The sequence below is a fragment of the Xiphophorus couchianus genome, chromosome 18 (genome assembly GCF_001444195.1).
Source record: "Xiphophorus couchianus chromosome 18, X_couchianus-1.0, whole genome shotgun sequence".
Lineage (NCBI taxonomy): Eukaryota > Metazoa > Chordata > Actinopteri > Cyprinodontiformes > Poeciliidae > Xiphophorus > Xiphophorus couchianus.
The window spans coordinates 10024004-10050269 of NC_040245.1; the positions used below are offsets into that span (position 1 = coordinate 10024004).

The 26266-nt window shown below is 39.7% G+C and overlaps 1 protein-coding gene across 1 annotated transcript; it reads right to left on the bottom strand.

Annotated features, from left to right (window-relative positions):
• On the bottom strand, window positions 1-20923 carry chrd (chordin). The gene is made up of 21 exons (XM_028045720.1): window positions 20490-20923; window positions 17545-17648; window positions 17319-17442; window positions 14464-14610; window positions 14165-14282; window positions 13852-13939; window positions 11809-11950; window positions 11530-11667; window positions 11345-11427; window positions 8855-9002; window positions 6863-6969; window positions 6375-6654; window positions 5996-6237; window positions 5194-5307; window positions 4413-4604; window positions 4194-4287; window positions 4028-4084; window positions 3771-3874; window positions 3297-3560; window positions 3093-3186; window positions 1-774 (listed from the first exon to the last, which is right to left on the bottom strand). The coding sequence occupies exons 1-21, from the start codon at window positions 20632-20634 to the stop codon at window positions 710-712; spliced, it is 2850 nt and encodes a 949-aa protein (XP_027901521.1). The 5' UTR covers window positions 20635-20923; the 3' UTR covers window positions 1-709.
• Window positions 20924-26266: the final 5343 nt, after the last annotated feature.

Sequence of the window (26266 nt, forward strand, 5' to 3'; positions counted from 1 at the left end):
TGATATAAACAGAAGGTGTTTTAATGCTCTGTCCCAGAAAAACTGAGCGATCCTGTCAGAAATGAGAGTCATACAGAGTGGAAATATTTTCTTACATCAGGCAAAAGCTGTAGGCGTGTGGGCACAGATACGCTTCTTCTATTCACTTACTCACACTTTAAAAAAAACCCCAAAGGAAGTAAAAGAAAGACACACGGATACCGACATTCACACACTCACGCCTTCTTAAGTAACATTTTCCATCGCTGTGTCCAGTGGGAGCCGCAGTAACTATGGCTGTGCTTCAAATATAAGCTCTGTCGATACAAACTGCTTTTTTCTCCCAACACTTACTATTTAAAATCCACCTGGATTTCAGTCCGATGAACAGCTGCGTTGGACCTACAGCTTCACCTTTCACCCGTTTAGGAACGGCTAAACTCCAACAAACATTGAAGGCAGCATGTGAGTAACGCTAGGATGGTCCTCTCCAAAGCTTTACCGCTTCACTTAAAGTCCTTATTTTGCATTTGAACTCCCTTCAGTCTCTGCACGGCTCTCCTCTTTACAATCTTGAAGCTGATAACAGGGTGGGTGTTGGGTCAGGAGAGATAAGGGGGTCCCAGTGTGCAGCTCTGGGTATAGGTCCATGTGGGATGAGGAGGAGGAGGGCGTTGTTTTCTAGAAAAGGGTCTGGGGCTCATTTCTAAAGTGGGGACATTCCACATCCTCATTGTTTCCAGGTTCGTCTTTTGCCTGGTGTTTTTGTCATCAGATCAGCTTCCTCTTTCTGATCTACGAAGAAGATAAGAAAATGAATGAAAAATGTGATGCAAAATTATTCGTTTGTTTCACAGATGTAACTGTTCTAAAGGATCTCTGTTGTTCTAAATGTTCTAGCTCATGTTTGATAGTCAGTGGTTCTGTATATGATGAACAAATATCATACAGATACTTTAAAAACAGTCAAAACAACAAATCAAAAAAGCTTTTGAGTTAAATGTCAATAAAAAAGCTCAGAATCAGTTGCCAATGCTTGCTTGGTTAGCAGCTAACAGCTAGCCAGTTGTGGTTTTCCCACAGTGCTCATAGATTATTTGATCTTGTCTGTCACTAATACTTCTTTCTAAGGCTAAAAAAAACAAACAATAAATGTTGTTGCACAAGCAGTTTTTAAAGTAGAAGGCAATTTTTCAGTGCTTATGTAATTGCGTGTTGTCAACCAGTATGGCAACAGGGTGTTAACAGCTGCCTCTGCCAACACAGAAGTGCAACGCTGTTGCCAACTCCACAGCAGGGATTTAGTCAGCTGCCCTAAAAGTTGCTAGAAGTCGCTAATAAGATTAAGGCCTAATTTGCAGACAATGTGCCTGGAAGCAGCAGCAGAAGAGATGAATAATGTTATGGGTGAGACAAAAAAAGATATGTAGACAAAAGAATTCAAATATGTTTAGAACTTTTCATGTTGGTTTAGTTTTATGTAGGAAAGGTTGTTAAATTTATTCTTATTTGATTTATTTTTTAAAAAGGGTTAGATGGATCTGAAAACTAGCTAATAATAGCTGGAAACATTGCAATACAACTCAAGAACTACAACAAACAACACTTTCACATCTAGGCGGTGTTGATCTCGAGAGACTAAGACCGGTCTCGGTCGACTAGGGATTTTATTTCAAGACCACAACTGTGAAAATATCACTAAACTTACAGCATACTGTCCAGTTTATTTGTTAACATGTTTGTTTTTCACTGGATGCAAAACGCACCGATTAAAATCCAAGCAATAACTTGACTTACCAATTACTGTTTCTGTTACCCCCCTGCTCCCCACCTTTTACTCACACGCGGCGCTCCAAGACATGCGCAGTGGTTTCCTTTGAGAGGCAGAAGATGTCTGTCTAATCGTCAGTAATAAATCATAAGAAATCCGACGGCGACAGCTAATTCTGCAGCGCTTCGCTTTCACAGGCGGTGGGGACTACGTCTAACGTTTTTCGTCACTTAGAAAAGAAGCTCAAAGAAAGGTAAGCTCCGTTGACGTGATGTTAGCACAGCTAGCTGTATAGAGACACACAAGCATTTGTGATGGAAAAAAAAGACTCTCACTGCGCTGAATGTGAGGAGGTGTTGACTAACGTGTCGCCTATATGGGACAACATTGTGTCCAAAAGTCTGCAATATAGTGATGTGACATTCACGAACAATCCGAGTCTTCTGAACTTTTCTTTACTAAGAAGACAGGACTGGAGCCTCTCTGAGAGCCGTTCTTTGTTCTTCTAATGCTCCGTGTACACTACAATATCTATCATTATTTAATTTAATTATATACATTGATATTTATTTAATTAGCAAATAAATAAAACACAAGAACGAAAGAGCAGGCAGAGCATGCGCCTTTGATTGTTTCCTTTCAGAGTGTCAGTATTGTGCTGCCTGGCTTCATGCAGAGGGAGAGAGGGTGAGAACGGTCATGGTGAGCGCCTTGTGCTTGGTTACTTCTTGCTTGTTGCTCTTTGGTCAGTGTTCATAGTTGAGCGTTGTTTACCTTCAGGGCATTGCCTCAATTGCTATGTTTAATGATGCAGACAGTGGTGATTTCTGACATGAATGATATGGGCAAATGCCCAGGGCATTATCTTTTTAGAGAAGCAGAACAAAGAGTTTGTTCTGCTTTTAATATTGGTTAAATTTATTTCAGCTCTAAGTATTTAATATCTAGGTGTTTTTATGGGAATGTGAATCTTTCAGATCAATTTGATTAGCAATTTTGATCTTATTTCCCATTTTATTGTGTCATGTAGCATGGGGCTTTGGTCTTGGTCTTGACTTGGTCTCGGACCCTAAAAGTCTTGGTCTTGACTTGGTCTCGGGTTAGGTGGTCTTGACTACAACACAGCATCTAGGCATGCAGTAATAGTTTAGATTTGTTTTAAAGACATAGATTTGCATTTAAATATAAAACTTTAATGCACTCCTCATAAAAATATTGTCACTTTCCTAAAATAATGGCCTAAGGTATTATTTGCCAAAAGTGATTTTCTAAAAAAAAAATGACTTAGGTCATTATTTTATGAAGGTGACAATATGTAAATCAACATGTGTTCATTCCTTACCAGCACATTCAGGACAGCATGAGCTCTCTGTACGGGTGATATTAGAACAGGCCAGCACAGGACATTGTTTCCTTTGACACTTGGTAACTCCATGCTGTAGAGAAAAAGAGAATGAGAAAGCAGTAGTAAGAGTTTCTTCATTTGATGGGAAAAATTGGATTTCCTTTGGGTTTCAGCAAAAACATGTAGCTCCTTCATGCTTACATCACACCAGCAGTTGATGCACTTCATCTCGCCCACCAGCGGCACCCAGGGGTGCCAGCTGTCGCTGTTCTGGTAGAAGTTCTTTCCAAATTTGCAGTACCGTGGGCCGTCCGCTTGCATCATGTCGCTGTGCTCCAGGCCTGCAGGGGTCCTCTCTTCTTCTGGACACTCCTTGCAGCAGTCAGAGGGGCTGCGTCTCACTGGGTGACTGCAAGTCAGTACGGGACACGTCACCTTCTCACAGTGGACCTCCCCAGTAGAGCCCTGAGGTTAAAACAACAACATATTGGAAACAGTTTTTCCTTTAGAAAAATGTGACTTTTCTTTCCAGTTGTATGGACATTCTTAAAGTACAGAGGAGAATTTTCTCTACCCTTCACATTCTTTGTAGCCTAATACAACACAAACGACCCGTAAAGAGCCCCTGAGATGTAAACTCAGCCAGATGTGAGCCTATTTATTGATGTTTATTACCTTGCAAGTGCAGACCGCACATTTAATGTATCCAAAGGGAGGAACAAAGGGATGCCATGTGGTCCCTGGGGCATGCATCTTCTGGTCGCCCTCAAAGTAACAACCTGAGTGATGGGAAATGTAAGCCAAGAGGGTTGTCAGGGGTAAGACAGGGGCTTTAGAGTTAATCTGTGAGCTAAAATCTCATAAACAAAACAGCAGTTAGAAAACATAAAAGACAAAAGAAGGTAAAAAATAGAGTAGAGTTATAACACCACCTTCTAAATGTTCCTCCACCATCTCTGGTGTTTTTATGTCCTTGGGCTCCCTTCTTTCTGCACATGGAAAGAATAGTCATAAAATGATTAAACTTATGGATAGCAATGGAGAGCACTCTAACATCTATGAATTACTTTAAAATCCCCAACATAATGTTGACCGTACCATCACAGACGGAACAGCACTTGTCCTCGGGTTGAATGGTTCTGGAGCAGGTCAGCTCTGGACAAATAACTGGATCACAGATCACTGTTCGCTTCTACAGATGGAAAAAAAATGTTTTATGAAATCAGAGTAAATATGCTAATGTTAGATTAGAACTTCAGCAAAATGTCTTGCATAAAAACATTGCCATGTGCAGCAAGATGTGAGTGCTCTCTTTACCTGGCAGCTGCATGTGAAACACTTGTCATAGCTGGGAGTCCAGCGGGAACCATGAGCGTGATACTGGTTCTCAAAGAAGCAGGTGTTTGGGTCTTTCTTCAGCTCCTCTGGGTCATTCAGGAAAAGGTCATCAAACTCAGCCTCCTCTACCTCTGCTGGGGCACCAAGTTTACAGCTGTTTGGTACATGGACCTGGAAATGCATCATCAAATGGAGTCAGATGGAGAGGGATGGCATTTGAACAAAAAAGAAAAGTAAAAGTGTGTGTGAAATGTGTAGAGAATTAAATTGGGATGAAAGACGACCTCACAAAGTGATCAACCATTACACCTGTGGGGTTTACAGCCAACTGTGGTCTCTTTGTATGTTCCTGTAGGCCAATAAAATGAACTAAACGTCCTGTAGAGAAACAGCTGCCAGTGAAAACAATAAGTGGTTAAAGAAGCTGCAGGACTTTTATAATGCAGAGCACCTTCTCTAAATACCACATTTTAAAAAGCATAGTGCCTAGCCACTTTTGTGGATCAGGTCTGCCAGAACCCCCTCACCGACTGTTTCATAGCTATTTGGGAACCAGCAACCACTTTGATTGGCTCTAGCATTTACTCTTCCTGATTCTCAGTACCAGTGTTTAATCTGTAAAATCCCAAAGGAAACATGCAACAAATTATGTCATTAATTGCTAAGACCTTAGTAAGTATTGTGGAAGTTTGTGGCTTAACATATCACTAAAGTGAGACAACGACATTAAAATTAGTGACTACGTGACTTCATTGCATACCCGTCCTCGTATTTCTCCCTGAGGATTCAGCTTGGTGCTGACTTGGATGAAGGCTGTTCCCTGGTCCAGATGTTGCAGTAGTTCAATGCTCATGTCCTTTAAAACCCCCTGAGCCTGCAGGGTAGATACAACACTTTAGATATCATATTTTATTGAGACATTTTTAGAGTGATGCTTGAAGAAAAGAATATATATATATATATTCAAGTGTTTTCTTTCATTGTACATCCTACTTCCATTTAACCCATTTGACTGATGCCGAGTTAGAGATATTAGCAGTATTTAGTTTTCTTTTCCAACACAAACTTATCTTGTTTCTTATCAGGCACCATGTTTGATGCCAAATACTGGCTTGAATGGTAATAAAAATGTTTAATAGTAACAGTTTAACATTGCATATTTGCACCTAATAAGTGAGTCAAATGTGATTATTCATTTTCCTGCTTTAAAATCTAAATATTTTTGCATCGTTAATGTCTGTTAATATGAAATACAACTTTTAATTTTTTTATATTCAAAGCAAAACAAAAACTTTAACTTCTGACCTGAATGGTCTACAGCAATGTTGCCCAAAGTCAGTCCTCGAGGGCCGGCATCCTGCACGTTTTAGTTCTCTCACTGGTGGTACCAACAACCTTTTCAGCATGTCAATGTTCTTCTTAGGCCTTCTAAAGAGCCATCATTTGATTCAGGTGCGTTAACTTAGGGAGAGAACTAAAACATGCAGGATGCCGGCGCTCGAGGACCGACTTTGGGCACCACTGGTCTACAGTAACATTTGTAAGCAGACAAGCAGACGGACCTGAGAGCCATAGAAACCCGTCAGGAGCCTCTTGTGATTTGTGCTGCTGTCATCCAGCTCTCCGATCTCTGCCAGTCCGTGTAGGTGGGCGTTCATGGTCACGTCGTCCGTCTTACTAAGACCTGCGACGATTATCTTGTAGTGCAGATGGCACTGTTTATCCACAGACACCCAGGCATGGCCAGATGCTCCAGTTCGTACCGGTGGAGACACAAAATGCCCGGCCAGAGGAGTGGGAAGCTCTTGAGGAGACAGAAAATGAAAGAAAAAGACAATAAATGTACGGTAGTATATTTTCAAAGCAGGTCAATGTGCTTTTTTTTTTTTCTACTGTTTAGATGTTTCTTAATCTGTTTGTCCTCACTCCACTGGTCCTCACCATGTCTGGGTACCTCTAGGCCACTGTAAGGCAGGACTTTGATTTGCCCCCTGAGCTCCCCCTCCTGGCTGTGTGCCGTGGCCACATTGATGAAGAGCTCGTTTTGCAGCAGCATGTGGATATGTCGGGCCTCCAGTCGACTCCAGCTGCCCACCGACTGCCCAGTCGCCCTGCTGTACTCCGCAGTTAAATCGTAAAGGACAGAGCGCTTGTTTCGACGCCGCGGCTTCAGTTCTATTGTGAGACCCACAATGTCACTTGTGAGACCTGCGACCTGAACCTGCAGAACACCAAGAGACCCAAGCATTAAACACCCCATTAACTCTAAATGTGCTTTTAGAAAAATATGAAGATTCTGCTATTTGACCCAACAACATTTTAGTATACAGAGAAGGTCATTGTTGAGTCTGTGGAATCAAAACCTCAGAAAGGGAAGTTTCCTGAAAACAAAAACACAAACATTGTTTATGAGTGAAAGAGACTGATACCTGGTAGTCCAACGTCCCGTTGCCATGGAGGTTAAAGATGGCAGAACCCACCCCTCCTGTCTTCCCTGGGATCAACGCATCGCCGCTGGACATCACACTCTGAATAGCTGAAATGGACAAAGACAGATTCATGTAAAAATATAAATAACAAGGACTTCATAATTTCTCTCATCCATTTATCCATCACACATAACAAAAGCAGTGGAAATTAAGTTTTCTTTTTAGTTGAATGAAGGAAAAGAGACAAGTTATACCTACTTGTGTTCTGCAGCAGCAGAAGCACACATCTGAGTTATTTTTTCTTATAGCTTTGTCTCTTATTGTGAAAAATTAAGTTTAATCACAGCCAAGAATCTATGTTTGCTTATGTCATACCAAAAACATCCATGCTGCTGCACACAAACAACTTTGCATAAGAAAATGCTGAAGGTTAAATCTGAGATTGAGGTATATTCTGGTGAATGAAGTGAGCCTTATAAAGACTGAGCTGAGGGGGACAGAAGGTAATAAGTAACAGAAGTGGAGAGAAAGTTTTCAATATGAGACACAGAGGGAACAACAGCATACATGAGAACTGATGCCAAAGCTGCACAAAAAGGACAGCGGACGGAGGGACTGAGACATGGAGGAGACAGAGAGGGAAAGAAGAACTTTGGACCTGAATTCTTACAGATTACGTCACATGCTGTTAATCAAAATGCTGGAACACCGACACAAGGAATCAGGTCCAGCACACTGACCTTGGCAGCAACCATGTGTGCGTGAGTGTGTGTGTACACATTTTACAAACAGGCATATATTTTTGTGATAAATCCCAGTCTGTGACAATAAAATCTGAAATCAAAGCATTTCACAGCAGTGGACAGATGATGATTAAGTTCAAATAGTAATAGTGTGTCGCACAGAAAAGGACATGTGTTCATGTTTTTATATTTGAAGAAAACTTGGGCAGTCCACAGCATTCCTAAAACCCTTTTCTTACGGCTTCAACCACACACACACCCACACGTGTGCAGACCCTCTGTAAAACAGCAAGTCCAACATTAGGTCTATAAACACAGCTTTCCCCACATCGATAAGACTTGAAAGGAAGGACGCAGAAAGAAAGTATTTTATGGAGGATGACACAACCAGCCACAGATGGATGAACAGAGTACCGCAGCAACACAACCCCTGTTTTTAACTGTGTTCTTTTTCTCTGCTTCTCAGAACCAGATCCAAGAGTTTTAAAAAAAGTACTTCTTGAACCTTTTCACATTTTGTCAAGTAACAACAACAAACTTTATTGTGCTTTACTGGGATTTTAAAATGGAAGAAGACTGCTACATCATTTCCAGAATTTTCAACAAATTAAGACATGAAAAGTGTGGCAGGCATCTGTATTCAGCCCACTGTAATCTAATACCTATAAATATAACTCTTAAAAAACTGCACAATTCAGCCATTAATCCTGACCTCTACAAATCTGCTGTTCATTAAAAATGTAAAAATTAAAGCCATTAGTTAAAAAAACAACACATTAGAAGTCGTGTTTGGTCTAAGTCTAAAACATCATGAGTGAAACATGGCAGTGGAAGCATCATGCAGCATGGATGCTTCTCCTCAGCAGCGAAGAAGCATATTGACATTAGTATGACCCAGTCAAAGTTTAGACCCAAAACTAACTCAGAATCTGTGGGAAACTTCACAAGATGCTTTCCGTCCAATCTGATGCTGTTTGAGCTGTTTTGAAAAGAAGAATGGGGAAAAAACTTGCGTCTCTATTTAAGTCTTTACTAGCCAGATGTCTGTACTACCAAAACTAGCAGACATGCCCAAGACTTGCAGCAGATTCCAAAGAATGAATACTAGTTGAAAATAACACTTTTTGTAAAAGATATGAAAAACCATTGAGCATTTTCTTCCTTTTCACAATAATGTGCTATTTAGTGTTTATCTAATACCTGTACCCCATCACTTAGTATTCAGGTTTCTTAGAGCAAAATCACTCACTGTCACAAGATTTTCTCCCAGTGATGAAGCCAGAGATTTGTCGGGGATCCTGATCCTCGGTTGCCACGGCGATTTCCAGCTGACCACGAGATAACCAAAACAGATCTCGGCTGTTCAGGTCTGTCAGCACCTCAGCAAAGTCTGGATCCTGCACAAATTTAAATTGTTAGTACAAAGCTAAAAGAGTTTTTGTGTCACAGAAAGCCACAAATGGTAAAAAAAAAAAATAATTACTGACTTCAAAAGCAGGAATGAAAATGTCACAATGAAGTGTTACATCTTGTTGACATGAAATTTATGCAACATTGACTTGTCACCAGAGTAACCACCCCCCAACTTCTTTAAATGAAAGACAGGCTCGGTATTTGTGTCCAGCTCCATTTGTTTGTGTTTGTTCTAAACAAAAATGGAACAGAGAGCAAAACAAATCACGTGGCAGCTAAATCATCTTGAGGTTGAATAAATACGACAGTCGCAAAGACATGACAGAGTCCAAATCCATTAGAGACGCAAACATTTCTGCTACGCAACAACGCAACCTCATAATCACCCCGCTCACACACGCGCAATTCGACTTGAGGCAAAAATATGGTTCATATTTTTTTCACTGGTTTCACACTGAGAGGCCTCTGACTTAAAGCGGGACTGACAGTATTCCATGAAGACGTTGAGAAATGTTGGATTAATAGGACATATGTATGAGTGTGTCAAAGAAATGTTACTTTTATGACCCTCAGGCCTTGGTTCAATATAAATATACACGAAGCATAAATCCACAGAGCGAGCAGCCAAACAGCTCAGAAATAGAGGAGGGGAAGCACTGAGAGAGGGTTATGTTGCTGGAGAAAAAAAATGGACCGAATAATGAGGGGGAGGCAACGTGCAGATGGATATATTAGGGTCTGGTGTTAATGGAGCGGGGCAGCAACACAGCAGTAATAAGGCTGCTTGTCTATGTCTACTATTCACAATATATCAAGTTATAACCACAAGCTTTAATATACCTTATTGGGATCTTTTAAGCTAGACAAATCTAAAGCACGCTTTTCAACATATTTTTTTACAAAATAAAAACCTGAAAAGGTCCAGCAAACAATATCTGTAGATGAGAGCCTTATGTCTCTTCCAGCTTTGCACATTTAAATTCAGAAAATTTATACACATCCTTTTATACAAAGTAGCTCAAGCTCAGTCAAAAAGGAACATGAGCATATGTGAACAACAATTTTGAAATCTTTCCACAAATTTGCAGTTGACTTACTAGACCATTTTATAATATGCATGGCTTTATATGTTTAGAATCGGCATCCTAATGTAAACTGGATGTTTGCCTCAGATGATTTTGTTTCCAGTTCTGCCCTACATTTTCTGATCAGCTTCTTTTTTCCTGCAGAAAAAAAGCAGGAAAAATGTTCACAGTGTAATGCTGGCACCACCATGTTTCTGTGTTGGGATTGTTACTGTCCAGAGTTAGTTTGTGTTTTGAAAATCACTCCAGTTTTGGTCTAATCTGATTAAATAATTTCCTAATTAATGCTGTTCTCCAGATGTGTCATACTTGCAAATGACTTTATTGAAGGCTATCAGTGGAAACAGGGCTGAATACATATTCACGGGGCATTTTTTAGACTTTGATTTGCAAAAGAAAACTTTACAGTAATTTTCCCTCCACTTTAGTGTGGCATCATATAAAATTCTAAAAAATACACTGATGTTTAAATTTGTAATGTCTTAAAATGTTAAAGGGTTTGAGAACCATGAACACTTGAAGCATATAATCTAATATTGTCTTGGGTTTGAAATAATACATTATATGTTGGGAGCTTGGCTTCTTAGTCATTGTGTAGTTTAATAGGTCAGAAAGCAGTGGCTAAGCTCAAATCTTACACAATATTTGTCAAGGACACATTCTGTAAACAGACGGATCAAAGGAGAAACATCGTCCCTTCCTGGCAGAATTAAAACCAGACGCACCTTTCAACACCCCCTCCACCCTCCTCTCCTTCTACTAAGCCCACAGACCACTAACCACTGACATGTGTGAGAGGTGGCGCATCCTTTTTTATCCCCACGCTTCCCTTTATGTCTCAGACCCTGCCACTATCTGTCTCATGCCAAACTCTCCACACACACTTTCCCTTTTCCTTTGTGTCCTTGCACCTCCATAAATTTTCCCTCACCGTCTATCAGGATGCTGAGCTGTGATACAAGCGCCACGATAACTTTGCTAGGATGTGGCGAGAAAACCACATCCATCTCCTTGAGTAGTTGGGAACGGGGCGGGGGCAACAGTGGGACTCTGGCGATGTGACATACGTTTCTAACCCGAAACAAGACTTTTCTCCTAAACATTCAGAGCAAAATGTTTCCCCCTAAAACTCTGCCACTGTTTTATAATAGTCAGCATAAAACAAATCTTTCCCAAAATGGTTATTAGTTCTTTCTGTCTCTGACCAAACTGCTAATGATGGATGTGTAATTGCTACTCACGTTAGATGTAATGTTGGACCGGATCTCTCTTAGGACATGTTGGCGGTACACCAGCTGGACTCGGATTGGGACCAAAACAGGCTCTGAGGAGAAAGAGTTTTTATATATTTTTTTCATTTAACTGACATAACTTTATTAAGAATCACATCTTAGTTTCAGTGTCCACTCTTGTGTGTCTCCTTCACCTTTGTCCTTGTGTCTGATGAGACCCTGCAGGATGAGGATGAAGTGAAGGTTGTTCTCACTGTCACTCAGCGTCAGCATGGCAATGCCTCCCATTCCTGCATTCTCTTCCTCTGAGGTCAGCACTGAACTGAATGTCTCTGCACATAATAAGCATGCACAGTGGCATGAGTTATCAGCCCACACATTTAAACATTTTCAATCAACTTTCTTTTGCAATCGATGCGTTGAAGACAACAGAAATAAGAGTGCATGCATTGAAAACACACATGCAGTCTCACCAGCAAACAGCGCTCTGTGTTTGATGATCTTTCCAACCACCTCTTCTCGTCTGCCTGTGGATATGGTCATGCTGATGCGCAGTTGCTCAGACTGCAACTTTCGCAAGAGAGGTTTTGCCAAATTTTTCCAAACTCCACAGATCTGCAAACAAACACCGACCAAAACAGGTGCAGTGTTGGAGACATTTAGGATGCAAATGCACATGAACAACGGATTTAGAATACATCAGACCCTTTTCAGTTCTTCCTGGAAGCACATTTAGACAAAGTGCCTGCAGTGTTTAAAATTTCTTCTCAATATGAATCCATCAGTTCTGTGAAGGCCTCAGAGGCTAGTTGGAGAACATTAGTGAAAAAAACAGCATCTTGAAACATACAGGAACAAAGCAGATAGGTGAGGAAAAGTTAGAGCTTTAAGTCCCAAGTTTGGGATATTTTTATGAAAATGTGGCAGAAACATCAATCCTGTTTGGAATTTGCCTCAAGTCATGTAGGAGTCATATAAAAGAAAAACTGAATGTTTACATACAAAAGCCTATGTGTTGTGTGATGGGGAATTAATAAAGCACATCACTCCATGGTGGCAGCATCATGCCTTCGAAATACTGTTATTCAACAGAAATATTAAAGCTAGTCAGAGTTAAATCGGAGATATCAGACAGTGCTGGAAGAAAACCTCCAGTACATTATGCTGCAAAAGACTTGATACAACCAGAGCTACAATGGAATGATTTTGATCAAGGCATTTCCAAATGTATTGAAGTGATCCAATCAAAGTTCAGATCTAAATATACTTGAAAATCCAAGGCAAGCCTAAAAGGTTATACTCTTCAAAAATGGTTTCCATCCACTCTAACTGAGCTTGTCCTATTTTGTCAAGATTGAGGAAAAATGTTTCCATTTCTGTAAGTGGTAAGGGCATATACCAACAAGACTTGCATCTGTAATTACAGCCAAAGGTGATCCTACATAGCATTGATTTAAGGGGTTTAATAAAAACAAACATGCTCTTCAATGGTTTACTTAAAAAAACATTATTTTTTTTATTCCACTTCACTTTTATGCACTACTTTTTTTTTTGCCTTGTCACAACAAATCCCAATGATATACATTAAGGCTTGCTATAACTTGACAATATGTGAAACGTTTGAGGGTCATGAATACTTTCGCAAAACACTGTAAATAAAAGCAGATAGGGAACCCTTTGCCATCTGCTAGATCCATAAAGTTTTGTGATCGTGCATTGAACTCTTGGCCACAGGGCTTCAACATAAAACCAAAACTTCTTCCTCTGAGCTGAGGGAAGAAATGTGGCAGACTGCCGACACCTCATAACTCCGAGTTCAGGAGTAATCTCCATTTTAATTAGCAATACTCTCTGTCGCCATGCTAAGCAGTGATGTAATGTGTGAAAAATTCCCTCTCTTTCTTTCTCTCTCTCCCTTAATGTCCTGCTTCAGCAAACTCCCCTCCTCCTTTCTATTTCAGAGCCACAGTGTTTTCTCTGAGGTCCTCTGGAGCTTGACTCTGACATTTATCTAAAAATAATAATAGGCCAATTTCTGGGACCTGTATTTAGGGGGCTCCTGTCTCACTGAACAGTGTTTGTGTTCAAAGTGGAATGTGAAGATGTGTGTATTTTGGCAGGAAATCACATATAGAAATGCAGACAAACCTGAGGGAGCATCCAGTGAAGTATAGGTAACCTGATTTATCAATACAAAACTGACTTAAACTTGAAAAGCTGTTGTGACTGACTGTGTGCTAATAATGACTGCAATCAGTTTGAAGTTCAGAAACAGGGCACTAAAGCCAATAGGAAGTGTCACCGACTCTCTTTGTGTGTTTATTGTTTATGATGTTACTGTGAGTTATGAGAAAACAAATCAGAGCCTGAGCACACAATCCCGCTGTAAAAGCATCCATCATGTCGCTGCTTGGTTTCCCGGCATCTCTCAGGAAACACATGTGCGCGAAACCAAATACAACTCAGATGGAGCCAAAAGGATATGATTGTCTGCTCCCATGAAAGTAATGTCTTACCATGTCCGTCTGTCCTTTGGGGACTTTATATTCAAAAGCAGGAGTCCCATCTGAGTCCAAGATGGCTATTTTACTGGGGCGGCCGATTCTGGAGAGCGAGGGTAAAGTTTCACTTAGATGCGAATATAAAAACAGGCAGCAAAACCAAAACAAAATCATTCTCATTCAGATTAAGAACACTTTCTCTACTCTATTTTGTCAACAGTCATAGCAAAAAATAGTTTTTGAACAGCAGATACAACTTGTGACACCAAAGAAAAATCAAGGGAAATTAAACAAAAGACTTGTTTCTTCTGGAGAAATCTGGTTTTACCTTTGGTATGTAACAGAGAAGGTCAGCATGGTTCTGGTCAGAGAAAGACGGACTCTGGCAACTCCGCTGGAGCTGGGCAGCCATGAGTCTGTCACTCCGGTCAATAACGCCACAAAGTCTGTAGAGGGTAGGAAAGGGCATAGCAAACTCATCACTCTACTCTGTTGATAGATGTGGCAAATTAAATATTATATTTCCATTTATTTTCCCCACCTGCATAATGAAAGAGTGAACATTGGATTTTATCTATTTGTGTGTGTGGGCGTGTGTGTGCAGGGGTGCGTGCGTGTGTCCTGTACCTGTGCGGCTTTCTCCGAGGCCTGTGTCCTCAGAGCTCAGATAGGATCTGTCATTGTAGGATTTGTGGAGGTCGTCCTCTTTGCCCTTTTCATGGAAATACTCAAAGGTCTCCAGCATAATATCAGTCTGCTTTTTGTCAACCGCACCTGCAGAATTTAAAAAAGAAGTCACTTTATTGTGCTAAATTAAGCAGCTGTCCTATTTGTTGCCTTCCACTTATCAAAGATGGGTCGAAGTGGTGAAAGGTCAATTGACCTGCTTGATCCATACCTTGGGACCATATGTGGGTGTCTGTGGTCCTGATACTAATATATTGAAATTGGCTCAGCTCTTTGTTGTCACAAAAGACAGGAACAGAACCTAGATTATTACAAATAAGTTTTCAGTCTGTCTATTCATGTCCCACTCCTTCCTACCCTCACTTGTTAACCAGACACTAAGATACTTGGACACTTTTGCTTTAGCCAGACAGAACATACTTAAAGGTTTCCTTTCTTAAAACTCAGGACAGAACGCCAATCTGCCACTCCAGTCTCTGTTTGCCATTCTAACTTTATTTTTAATTTTGTGAAGTCATTGTGAAGTCATTTTTGTTTGGATTCCTGAGATTAAACACTTTTTTATTATAATATTTTGGTTTTGACTTAGTACTCATCTTGGAAACAAGGTCAGTACCAGGTAAAATAAACCACATAAATCCAAACAATTCAAAACACATTCTGTCAGAGTGTCCTCTAACGTCTGGCCCACATATGAACCCAAAGCCTGGCCATTGTGCAAACAGTGTGACAGATAGGTATGTGAGATCTGGCAGGATTGAAACTGATTTTGGCTGATTAGACATATGACCAAAATAATATGGAGGTCTCCATCTTCCTGACATCTTAGACTTTCTCCCTCCTCATTTCTTGGCCAGGAACAGCTATCCAGCACTGTGTCTTATAGCTGATGAGCTTCAGGAGCATTGGAAGTGACACTGGCGTGCGATCTCAACAAAGACCCACTGTTCCTCACAAACTGCTGTGCATCCTGATGTAATGTGCAACCCTCACAACTCCACACACACATGCACAAACACATAGTAACACATGCAGGGGTGCTTGTTCAGCCAATTACAGTCTTCTGACATGTTCTTGAGAATGAAAACCACACGCTGCCTCTTAGTCATCCAAATGTTATTTCTCCCAAGGTTGTTTTCTGACATGCTCAGTTGAACTGTCTGCCTATCCTTCCTGTGTCTGATTTACACACACACAAATATCACAGGGGTGCACACATACACAGAAGTATATATATACAGTATATATGGCTGGCACAAAACACCCACAAGCCTCCTTCAACTCTTCTCTGAAGTTCTTCTGGGTTGCGTCATCCTCACTTCTCCTTGCTTAGCTATACTGTATCTTCAGGTGCACCAAGTAATAAAACACGCACATGTGCATACACAAACACACATTTTCCATCACTTGTACAAACATACCAGGTGTGATGGTGCCAAGGCTAAGACAAACACACTCGACCTTTTCCTTAAGACGTAACCACAACTCACACACGCACCTCCCCCCACACACACACATGCATACATAAAGGGGGCTGAACAGTTCTTACGAACACATACAACATAAATTACAACAGTGCTCTACCTTTACTTTCCATTCCATTACCAGACACCCATGGCAGAAAAACACCCACCCAGTGTGTGTTTGTGTGTTTGTGCAGGGCAGCTCTCCAGCTCTGTAATAAGGTGGAATTGAGTGTGTGCAGGATTGCAGAGGCAAGGTAGGTGGCTTTCACTTATGGTCAAATTAGTGGAAAATCAATTAAGATGTTGGATGCATTCACCAGCTGTTCTGAAATCTAACTAGTGAACATGTGACTACGTCATGAATATTCATATGAGGTCAAACAAAGGAGACAAGTAAAAAAGGGAGTGCTTATTTTTTGCTGTTATGGTGGAATGGAATGAATGTTAAATTGTATTTTAAATATTTTTGGCTGAAAAGTTTGGAGCGCATTTGTAATCGGGCACCTTTGCTGTGATACTTCTAAACACATTTAATAGCAATCAATTATTCTCATCAGTTTCCTAATTAGTAACTAGAGTCCAGTTGTGTGTAATTTGTTCTCAGTAAATCCAGCTGTTTGAGAATATTGGAGAACAAACAGCATCATGAAAACCAAGGAACACTGCAGACCAGTCAGGGAGAAAGTTATAGAGAAGTTAAGTTCAAAGAATGATTTGGCTAACAGAGCAAGCTTTGAATATTTCACAGTGCCGTTCAATGTATCATCTGAAAATGGAAAGAGAATGACAAAACTGCAAATCTACCAAGGCATAGCTTCCCAATTACACTGAAAAGCTGAGAAAAGACTAAATTAAACTGAGACCAAAAGGTCTGTGGAAACTGCTGGCTGCAAAATGCTTAAGACTGTGACAGAGCTTCATCTTTCAGGACGACAAGGACCATGAACAAGCAACCATAGCTAAGATAAAACACTTTACACAAAAGCATATCACTGTGACATAAAAGCATTTTTCAGACCTATTAAAGCCGAAAATTATTGGATATACTTGTGTGTTTGTGATGTTCACAAACACACATTTTTTTTCAGATTTCTACTTGAAATAACAAAAAAACAGGTATAGTTTTCCTTCTACAACTTGGTGTTTGTTTATTATCCAGGATCCCAATAAAATACACAAATATTTGTGGTTGTAATATGAAAAATGGAGAACAGCTCAAAAGGAAGCTTTTGCAAGACCCTGCCAGCCAAAAGATATATGCATTTAGAACAATCTAAACTGATCTTTTGTGGGGAAACAGGTGTTGAGTTTGAGGCAGAGCATGAGTACCTTTCTGACAGGTTCTACAGCAGTGTCCGGGAAGCAGAACAGAGTCGTCACAGTCCAGGGTGGGACAGTCCTGTTTGATGTTTCTGCAGTTCACTTTACCCGACACCTTCCTGCGACTCTTTTGCTGCCAGACAAGCAGATACACCAGTAGGTTGAATGTCCTTTTCATTAAATAATGCACAATTTGCGATAGTAAAGAGTGGAATCAGAGTCCAACAAGACTTACAGGTTCGCAGTGGCACTGGACACAGTGCATGACACCAAAGGGCTCCCCTAGATCTGGGTGCCAGGTCTCCTCCAAGGAGTAAAATCGACCTCCAAAGGAGCATCCTGTGAAACACCCCATGCTGATTAAACATCATTTGTTTGAACAGAAAATAAATAAATTAGAACACATATAGAACTTTATTAACAAATACATGAAAAAAACAAACAAAACAAAATGAGGAATATGGCTTACCACAGTATGCCAATCCACTAGAGGGCGTCACAAGTGTTAAAAAAACCCCAATTAGTTTTCCTTTGGTTATTCGCTTTTTCAGTCAAAATGAGTGTATATGTTATATGTGAGAAATATGTGACAGTATAAGTAGTGTGAACTGCATATGTGGTCAAAATATAAAATACTTATACTAGTTAGTCTCGAATCAGATTGATCCACACTGATTGCAAAGATTAGCGTAAAATTAATTTGATTTTTATTTTAATTTTGAAGAAAAAAAAGGAAAAAATGACACGTCCTATGCTTTTTTAGTCATTAGAACCTCCTTGGAGTCATAATAAACAAAATAAACTGTTGGGTGTAAAAGTGGAATAACTGGTTCCAGAATTTAAGTAAACAAACCTGCATATTTTGACATTTTTCTTGATGACAGATTACAAGGACTAAACCACCATTTTAATACTTAACAAGCAATAGATCTCAAAAACTTTCCTGCCCAGGCATGTAGGAGTTGAACAAAACTTCCTGGATGCCTTTGGAGTTTTGGTGCCCCCATCCTGTCTAATCTAAATGAGCCAGAAGAAAACATGGGGGAGACCATGCCAATATTTTTTATAAAGTCTGCCATAAATCGCAGGAAAAGGCTCTTTCAGTTATCTTACCGTGCACTTTAAAGTTTATAGATAATACGACACCATAAAACACCAGTAAGACTTGGAAATAAATAGGAACACTTTTGCTTATGTACAGAAAAACTGTAAAACTTCAATACCCAAGAGAATATCAAATCCACGACGCTAAAATGTAAATGTGAAGTTTCTTGTTAGTTTAAGGCTCCTCAAGTACAGTCATGATTCTAAAATGTTCCAGTTGATCGTATATTGTTTTTATAGCAGATAAATTAGCACTTTGTGTTATTATTATTATTATTATTATTATATTTCTACAAGGATAATTGAGCCTTTGTCACATTGAGGCCCTACAGGAGTATTATAGTTACTCGTGTTTGGGGAACTGCCCACAAGCAGTGTGTATAACACTCACAAAGTTTTACCACGTTATAATTACAATAAAGTGACTGCACACTTTAAACACACCAACTAACTTACAGAGCCAAACTGTGAGCAGCTCGCTTCGCCTGCCACTTGTCTGTCTCTGCTCAAATAAATCATTCTGCAGGAGCCAGCGCTTGTAATGGAAAGTCGATTGATTACAGTTTCCAACTCTGAATTACATGGTATAAGGCGGTGGTTACCACGAAGCCACTCACTAGTTTGAACTCTTAAGAGTAGTTACCTTATAAAAACCACATCGAGTTCTGCGTGAATCAAAAGGCATTCGCAGCAGTTATGACTCAGAGGTGTGGCGCTTGCTTTAGGAGAAAACAGGCAGCAACACTACAAGAAGTTTGAAGGGAAACGTGTGAAGATAAAACATGTGTCATTAGACTGGGAGACTTTTAGATGTTATCTTTATTTTTATGTGAGTCTTACAGCCTTGACTTGTAGGAGCCACTTAGCAACACTCAGAAATTAGCTTACCATTTCTCACTTTAGCAGAGAGTCAGAAATTGGTTGCCAACTTCAGCATTGTGGCCAACTTCACAAAACCCGATTCAAATGTTGACCAAGACTCTGAATTTGGCATCCTATATAAAATTTCAACATTGAACTAAAAAGTTATTTTAAATTTTTTTAGCCTGTTCACAACATCAGAGAATGCAATCATTTTATAAACTACATGTTAAACCTGAGGTTTAATTATGCTGCATTCAGGAGAGATTCCATAAAACACAGCCTGTCATTTGTTAAACCTTAATTTATTTGAAGGATTTGGGTTATTATTATTATTATTGTTATTTAGAAAAAGTCAATTTTAAGGCCATTTTGGCTTGTTTGCAACCTTTTATCTTAAAAACCTACAATACTATTAAAGCCCAAAAATTGCCCTCATTGAGTTTCCACAAACTTATTGAAGGTTTCACAAATCACACTGTTTTATAGTGTTACAAATTTTGACTAATTTATTCCAGGTTTGACCAGTCTAGGTAATATTGTTTTTAAAATGAGTCCACCTTTACCTAGCAAACCAAAAAGAACACATTAGAACAGTTCCATCCAAGAAAATTACAATGCCAGATGTGACATATCTAGTTTTTGTAGTTTTTTTTTAAGATAGACGACATTCAAAAGACCCTAATAAAATCACGTTTCCGTTTTCACAAGTTAAATTACAAGTTACAACCTACATTTTAAGAAATCTGTAATGATTATCAAATTATAAATACCATTTTATAGAAAGCATCTTAGATTTTGCAAGAGCGAAATAAAGTCAATCCAGAGTTTTTACATGTGTTAAAATAGCCCTTTAGACATTTGACATATAAGAAAATAAGTTAAGGATTATTTTAGTTAGTTCTGTTTTCCATTGAATAGACTAATATTTATTTCTAAGCTTTCATTTCTTAAAAATCCACAAAATTTGAGCTTAAGCCACATCATGCTCAATGCTGCCCTCGGAGTCTGCTTTATGAAACGTTTTAGAATAGGTTTTGCGCTTTAAATAAATGTCTTCATTGGCTCTCTGTGTGATTTGCAGGCGGTCCAGAAGGCAGCCATATTTAAAAAACGGAACACATATGTAAGGCGTTTCGCTAGCCTATCACAGGGTCAAGTTCAGAGGCAGACAGTAAATATGGTTAGTGTCGGCAACAACGCTGATGCACTCACCTGCCAAGCCTTTGGAGGGCACCGGCTCCCTCTCGGACTGGATGGGCAGCGCAGGAGTCTTCAGGCGCGAGGCTGTCCCGGTGGGAAGCCACCACGCGCAGCTCAGCGCGCACAGCAAGCAGCGGAGCGCGCGGGAAGCCAGCATCCCAAACCCTCCACAAAGCAGGCTTTAGTTTCTCTCTCCTCAATAAACACCCAACAATTTCTTATTCTTTTGGAGCCTATTAGCGCAAATTCTCACTCAACCTCACGGAAAAATTGTAACGTTTCCCCGTCGCCTCCAACTGTCCGTTTTTATTAGGTTAAAAGTCGCCTGTTTTAAATCATCAATCTCAGCCAAACAGAGGTATTTTTTCCCCTCAGTCAGGACACAAAGTAACTGTACTGTGTGTATTTCCCCCAAAAATGAGCAGCCTCTTCAGAGCCGCCCCTCTCTGTTTTATAGCCTCCTTCTGACAGCTTGAAGCAGCCACCGGTCGGAAGGAGGAGGAGGGAGAGGGGGCTTGAAGAGATGAAGGATGGGTTAGGGGGGTGATGGAAAGGGAAATGGACGCCTTGACAATTCACTACAGCCTAAGATATGGAAATGAGTCAGCGTCTGATTTATTGTGTCTACAGCTGCAAAGATCAGGTAAAAAAACAAAACAAAAAAAAAACTTGTAGGAGAAAAGAAATTCCAATTTGCCAATGTTTTTTGACGCTGGATTGAGAAAAACAAATTTACTAATAAAACGTTTAAACTAGATACAAAAAAATAAATGTTGGAGTGTGTGAAGTATTAGACATTAGAATGTTTTAATTTCAACTAGGCACATTAGTTTGTAAATATACTGTTCAAAACCTAACAATTGTAAATAAAAATATGTGGTTTTCCAATCATATAAGAGGGTTCAGTTGGAAAAGGTGCAGTATCAATGATCTTATTGATACTGAGGACCGAACTGAGGAGACTGTCTGATTGAAAAACAGCATTTGCTTATATCATTAAAAACAGTTTTTTTTTCCCCTTTATGCTGCATAGCGCTACTAAAAGAAATTGGGAAATTAAGCAAATTTAACTATAGCTACTTATTTAATAAATGTAACGTTCAATAATTGTTCAATTTTAACATTAGTTACTGATAACCAATCTTACCAAAACAATTTTATTGGAATTTAACTGAAGATGACAGCTTTTATTTTCAATTGTTGACCAGCAGAGAATGGTAATATTGATTAATATGGATTATAATTAACCTGCCAATTTATTAGATAATACTAATTGTTATATGACTTGTGATTGCTCCAAGACAAAAAAGGATGGATAAGTTTGTATCCATCTTTCTCGATAGCCACAGAGCAAAATTCAAATTTAAGGAAGGTCAGATTTGCTCTAAAGCGTAAAATGCATATCTGACCTTGTTGGAAGTTTTAAAAAGTTTATTTGTAGTTCAGTAGCAATCTGTACCTTTATCTCAAACCATTGCCTTTGAGAGTATTTTCCCTATTAAACTCACATAATTTACAGATCATTTAAATTGGCCCAAATAGAATATATGGAAATTCTCACACCAATTTTATTGCCTGAAATTGTAACATTTTGTTTTATTGTATGTATGCTAAGATTTTCCAAAGATGAGAATGACTCTGAACATATATAGGAAAGGCATTTCTTTCCGTTTTTGTGCTTTAGCTTTCCCTAAAATTCAGTTTGTCCTGATTCTGTAATGACTATAAAACTAAACCTTGTATATGCTCTTTGATCATGCCAGTGTTAAAAATGCATCTGTTTAACACTGCAAGGAAGACGAATGTATTTCTCTAATTCAGTGTATTTCAAACCTGCTTCTCAAGTTACAATGCCCTTCATGTTTCAGATATTTCCTTGCTTTAACACACCTAATTGTAGTTCAGAAAAAGTCTGTTAAACAGCCATCAATTGAAATTAAGTGTGGTGAAACAGTGAAATGTCTAAAACATGCAGGACAGTGTGCCCTGAGGACCAGGGTTGAGAAACACTGCTCTAATTTAAGCAACCCGATTAAAATCGAGCCATATAAAATGTATGCACATTTCTACAGCAGTCTTACATTAATTAAATTGTCATTTTATTTCTGATAGAAATTGGCTTTTTTTTCAGTGTTTGGTTTTGATTGGTTGGCTTTCTGTGCACTTCTCGTTTGTGTCACTCTAATAGCTGTGACAGCACCAAATGCTCCACTACTTGAGTTAACTGCTCGTCTTTTGGTCCCTTCATGGATTTATGACTATCCTGCGCCTATTTTCACGCTCTGCAGCAATAAAGACTCCTCAGTATGATGGGAAGCACATCGAGGTCATCTGACACCCACACACAAAGCGCAGCTACATGATCTCTCCTGTTGAGTGAACGAGTGAATCTCCAGATCATGTACAGTAAGGAATGTCTGAGTGGTCGCCTTTTATTTTTATTTTTTTCAAATGTTCTTGGAGCTTCAGGACCTAAGCTACTTAGCAGAAACAAATGAAAATAGTTGAAATGCTTCACGCCAGGTTTTCTTGGCATTCTGTTCCTGCTGGATCGCCTAAAAGCTGGAGGAAGAATCTCATTTACTGTAGTGAGACTTGCATTTAGGCAGCCTTGGCTGGACGCAGGTGCCCGAAGGCTGTTTAACCCCAACGATTTTACAGTTCACCGAGCTCAATATGGGGCTGCACAAGGGGGGGGGGGGGGGGGGAATTTATTGGGACCTATTTAGATCTGCAAAATGTTCCCATCAAACAAAAGCTGCATGTGAGGTAACAGTCCAGTTCCTTGCAGTGGTCCCTTTTGGAGGGGGGCAGTGGGGGAGAGACAAGTGACACAGGTTTACATTACTATAGCTGCCCCCACTTGATTTATGGTGGAGAGTTCAAGAATTGTCAGGCCAGCTGTGTCCCTGAGCTGTTTGGAATAAATGATTAATCAAGGAATGTTGGGAAAGGATATTGATTAGGTTTGTGTTTTGGCTTGAGAGAGCCAAAAATCACTCAAAAAACGGGCTACTGGTTAATCTCAAGAGTCGTCTATAAAGGTGCCAAGAGTCAGAGTCAGAAGCGCATGAAGAGGTGCGAACTGAAGGTATCGTTTTTATGCACATTACGTGGCTCCTGTGGGAGCCACATAATGGCTCCCACACCCACTTCCACCTAGGTGTGAGGATTCACGCAGCCTACAGACTCTGTGTCCCACCCTGCCATTGGGATCAATGATGGGCTGTTTGCTGTTCATCATGGAGCGATAAATGACTGCTTTTGTTAAGCGCTGCGGTGATTCATTAGGCAGACTGGATGCTAAGTTGTCTATTAGTGCTAACACAACCCAGTACACACTGGGATGCTCACTGGAGCGTTTGATGTGTATTGAAGGTGGCCAGTGTGATTTCATAACAGCCATTTATCAAAAAATGTCAGACATAACCTTAGAAAAGTCCTGACTCTGACTGTGTTGCAGGCCTGTTTCCGGTCTATACCCAGCAACCCCATTGCGGTGGACTACATGAAGGAATTTTGGAGGGTGTTAAATATTAGCCATTGACATTATCTACACAATAACTAAGCATATTAGGATATACAGGGGTTGGTTGTCACACTTTTTGCTGTCAACACAGATACACTTTTAATTTTTCGCAGTGAATTTTCACAAAAAAAACCCCATCATTGACATTCTTAACACTTAATGACAAGCGAATCCAGCTCAGTTGGTTATCTGCATATCAATGTGACTTTTATTTATTTTTTCTCATAAAGATGTCAATAGGGTTAGACATGGGCTAGAGAGACCAGATCAATCACATATTTTCATGAAACAATGCAGTTTAGTTTATTTTTCAAATTACTGAAGAAGATGAATCTGGCAACAAAACTGTTTGCATTGAGTCACTGATTTGCAGGAAAAACTGCTGTTCGATTTTCATTAAAGTTATGAAACAGTAGTGGTATTCTTTTGTTTTTGCACCCCCCAAAAATGGTGGCTTTTGATGCTATTAATAAATTCAGGCTGTCAGGGTTTTTATTATTATTATTATTATTATTATTTTGGTTTTTCAGTACTTGATTTGCCAATCATACAGCAAAGTTCTTATTTTGTTACATTAGTGTTGTTAACAAACAAGATAAGCCAAATGATCTTAATTAAAAAGTATATTTCAAGAATTGGTCAAAATTTAAGTCTTTTAGCCTTCACACTCGCACCATTTTTACCCAGGAACACTGATTCAAGTTGACCCAAATAAAATGTACCACTTTTTTTTATTACTCTAACAGCTTGCCTTATCAGAGTAGATGTTGCTTTTCCAAACATCAGACCAGCTCCATACAGATTTGAGAAAAGCCATTTTCATTTTTTGTGCAGTAAGATTCCTGGAAATTCAATGTTTGTGCAAAATCTGCCACGATTATTAAAACAAACAATTTATTAGCACTGTACGCATATTTATACTAATAGGCTTTATTTTTGTAAAGCTCTTGTTGAGAAGAAGGATAATGAAATCCACTAATTTATAAGTGTATTTTGGCCTCAGAACCGTGGCCGTCATTCAAATGTGGTATTTTAGTTTATTTGGTGATTACATAGTAATTTAATTTCAATTCGAAAACAATCCCATTGCTTTTGGACCGATAAAATCAACAGGGAAATGGCCAGAAGTCATCTCTGATACAACAAACATTCAAACCCAGAGAAATCGATTTAAAATGATCTGCGCGCCTTCAACTTTATGAGCCTTTTAACATTCCGATCAACGTTCAATCAGAAAAAATAATATATATAGTTATTCCTGCTGCGATCCCTGGAGAGCTCTCAGGACAACCTGATATGAATTCACGGCTGAAGCGGGGGAGCGGGGGGGAATAGACGGAGCGGATTTTTGCAAATGTGACACCATTAAAATGATATTATCCGCCTTGTGTGCGTGGGAGGCAGTAAATCACGCACAAAGTTGCAGGATGGATCCCTGAATGATCGTGGAGACTTTATTCTCCCCTTGGCGCGCTGTGTCTGCAGCAGACATTTTTAGTTTGCAAGTGATAAACGCTTCTCCCTGCTGCAGGGCGCAGAGAAGCGGGGGACCGCATCCTGTTTGCTGCTTGGACGGGGAGGTGCGAGTCGCGGATGGCCTGGCAGATGTGCCGCACACACCCCACCTGTTCCTCATCACACGTGGAACTGCAGCGCTGGTGTGCGTGCTTGAACTGTTTTCTCTTCCTTCTGGGAAAAACATAGTCCTGTGGTTATTTAGGCCCTCAACTAATATCTCTCAGTCAACTCTCAACACCCTTTCATACCCGAGTGTCGCCATTTCGTGCGCTTCCTGTTCCGTTTCGTATCCACGTAGGCTATACGTAGATCACGTCAGTTGATTTTTCTGTTAGTATTTCCGCATTGATAAAAGAAAAATATTTACTAATACTCAGATACAAAGTGGTCAGATTTAGCCTATAGTGTCCTATTTCAATGAATAATTTGGATTTTTCCAACTCGTATCCATTTGTTTTGCGTACAGCCCAAATACTTTACCGTACAACCCATACAAAACACCAGATAATCAACTTATGACTTCGATAACTCTAAAAACACACACTTAGCTTAAAAACTGACTACATTAATATTTACTTGAGGATACTGGGTTTACAAGTACGAAATGCCAGTGTACTCATTTGGCAAAAGTGCAAAAATGACCCCAGCCCAACAGAAATCTTCACTTCACGACAAATACTGTCCGAAACAAGGCGTGAAACGGTGAAAGTCCCTATAAGCTCTAGAAATTCTTGGAAACGAA

Bases quoted from the DNA above. Each gene is read 5' to 3' on its own strand.
- chrd (XM_028045720.1), bottom strand. From the start codon at position 20,634: ATGCTGGCTTCCCGCGCGCTCCGCTGCTTGCTGTGCGCGCTGAGCTGC. The intron at 11,951-13,851 runs GTAAGACATTAC...GTTTGTTTGCAG, and splicing joins CCAAAGGACAGACGGACATG to ATCTGTGGAGTTTGGAAAAA. The intron at 6,238-6,374 runs GTGAGGACCAGT...TGTCTCCTCAAG, and splicing joins CCTAGAGGTACCCAGACATG to AGCTTCCCACTCCTCTGGCC.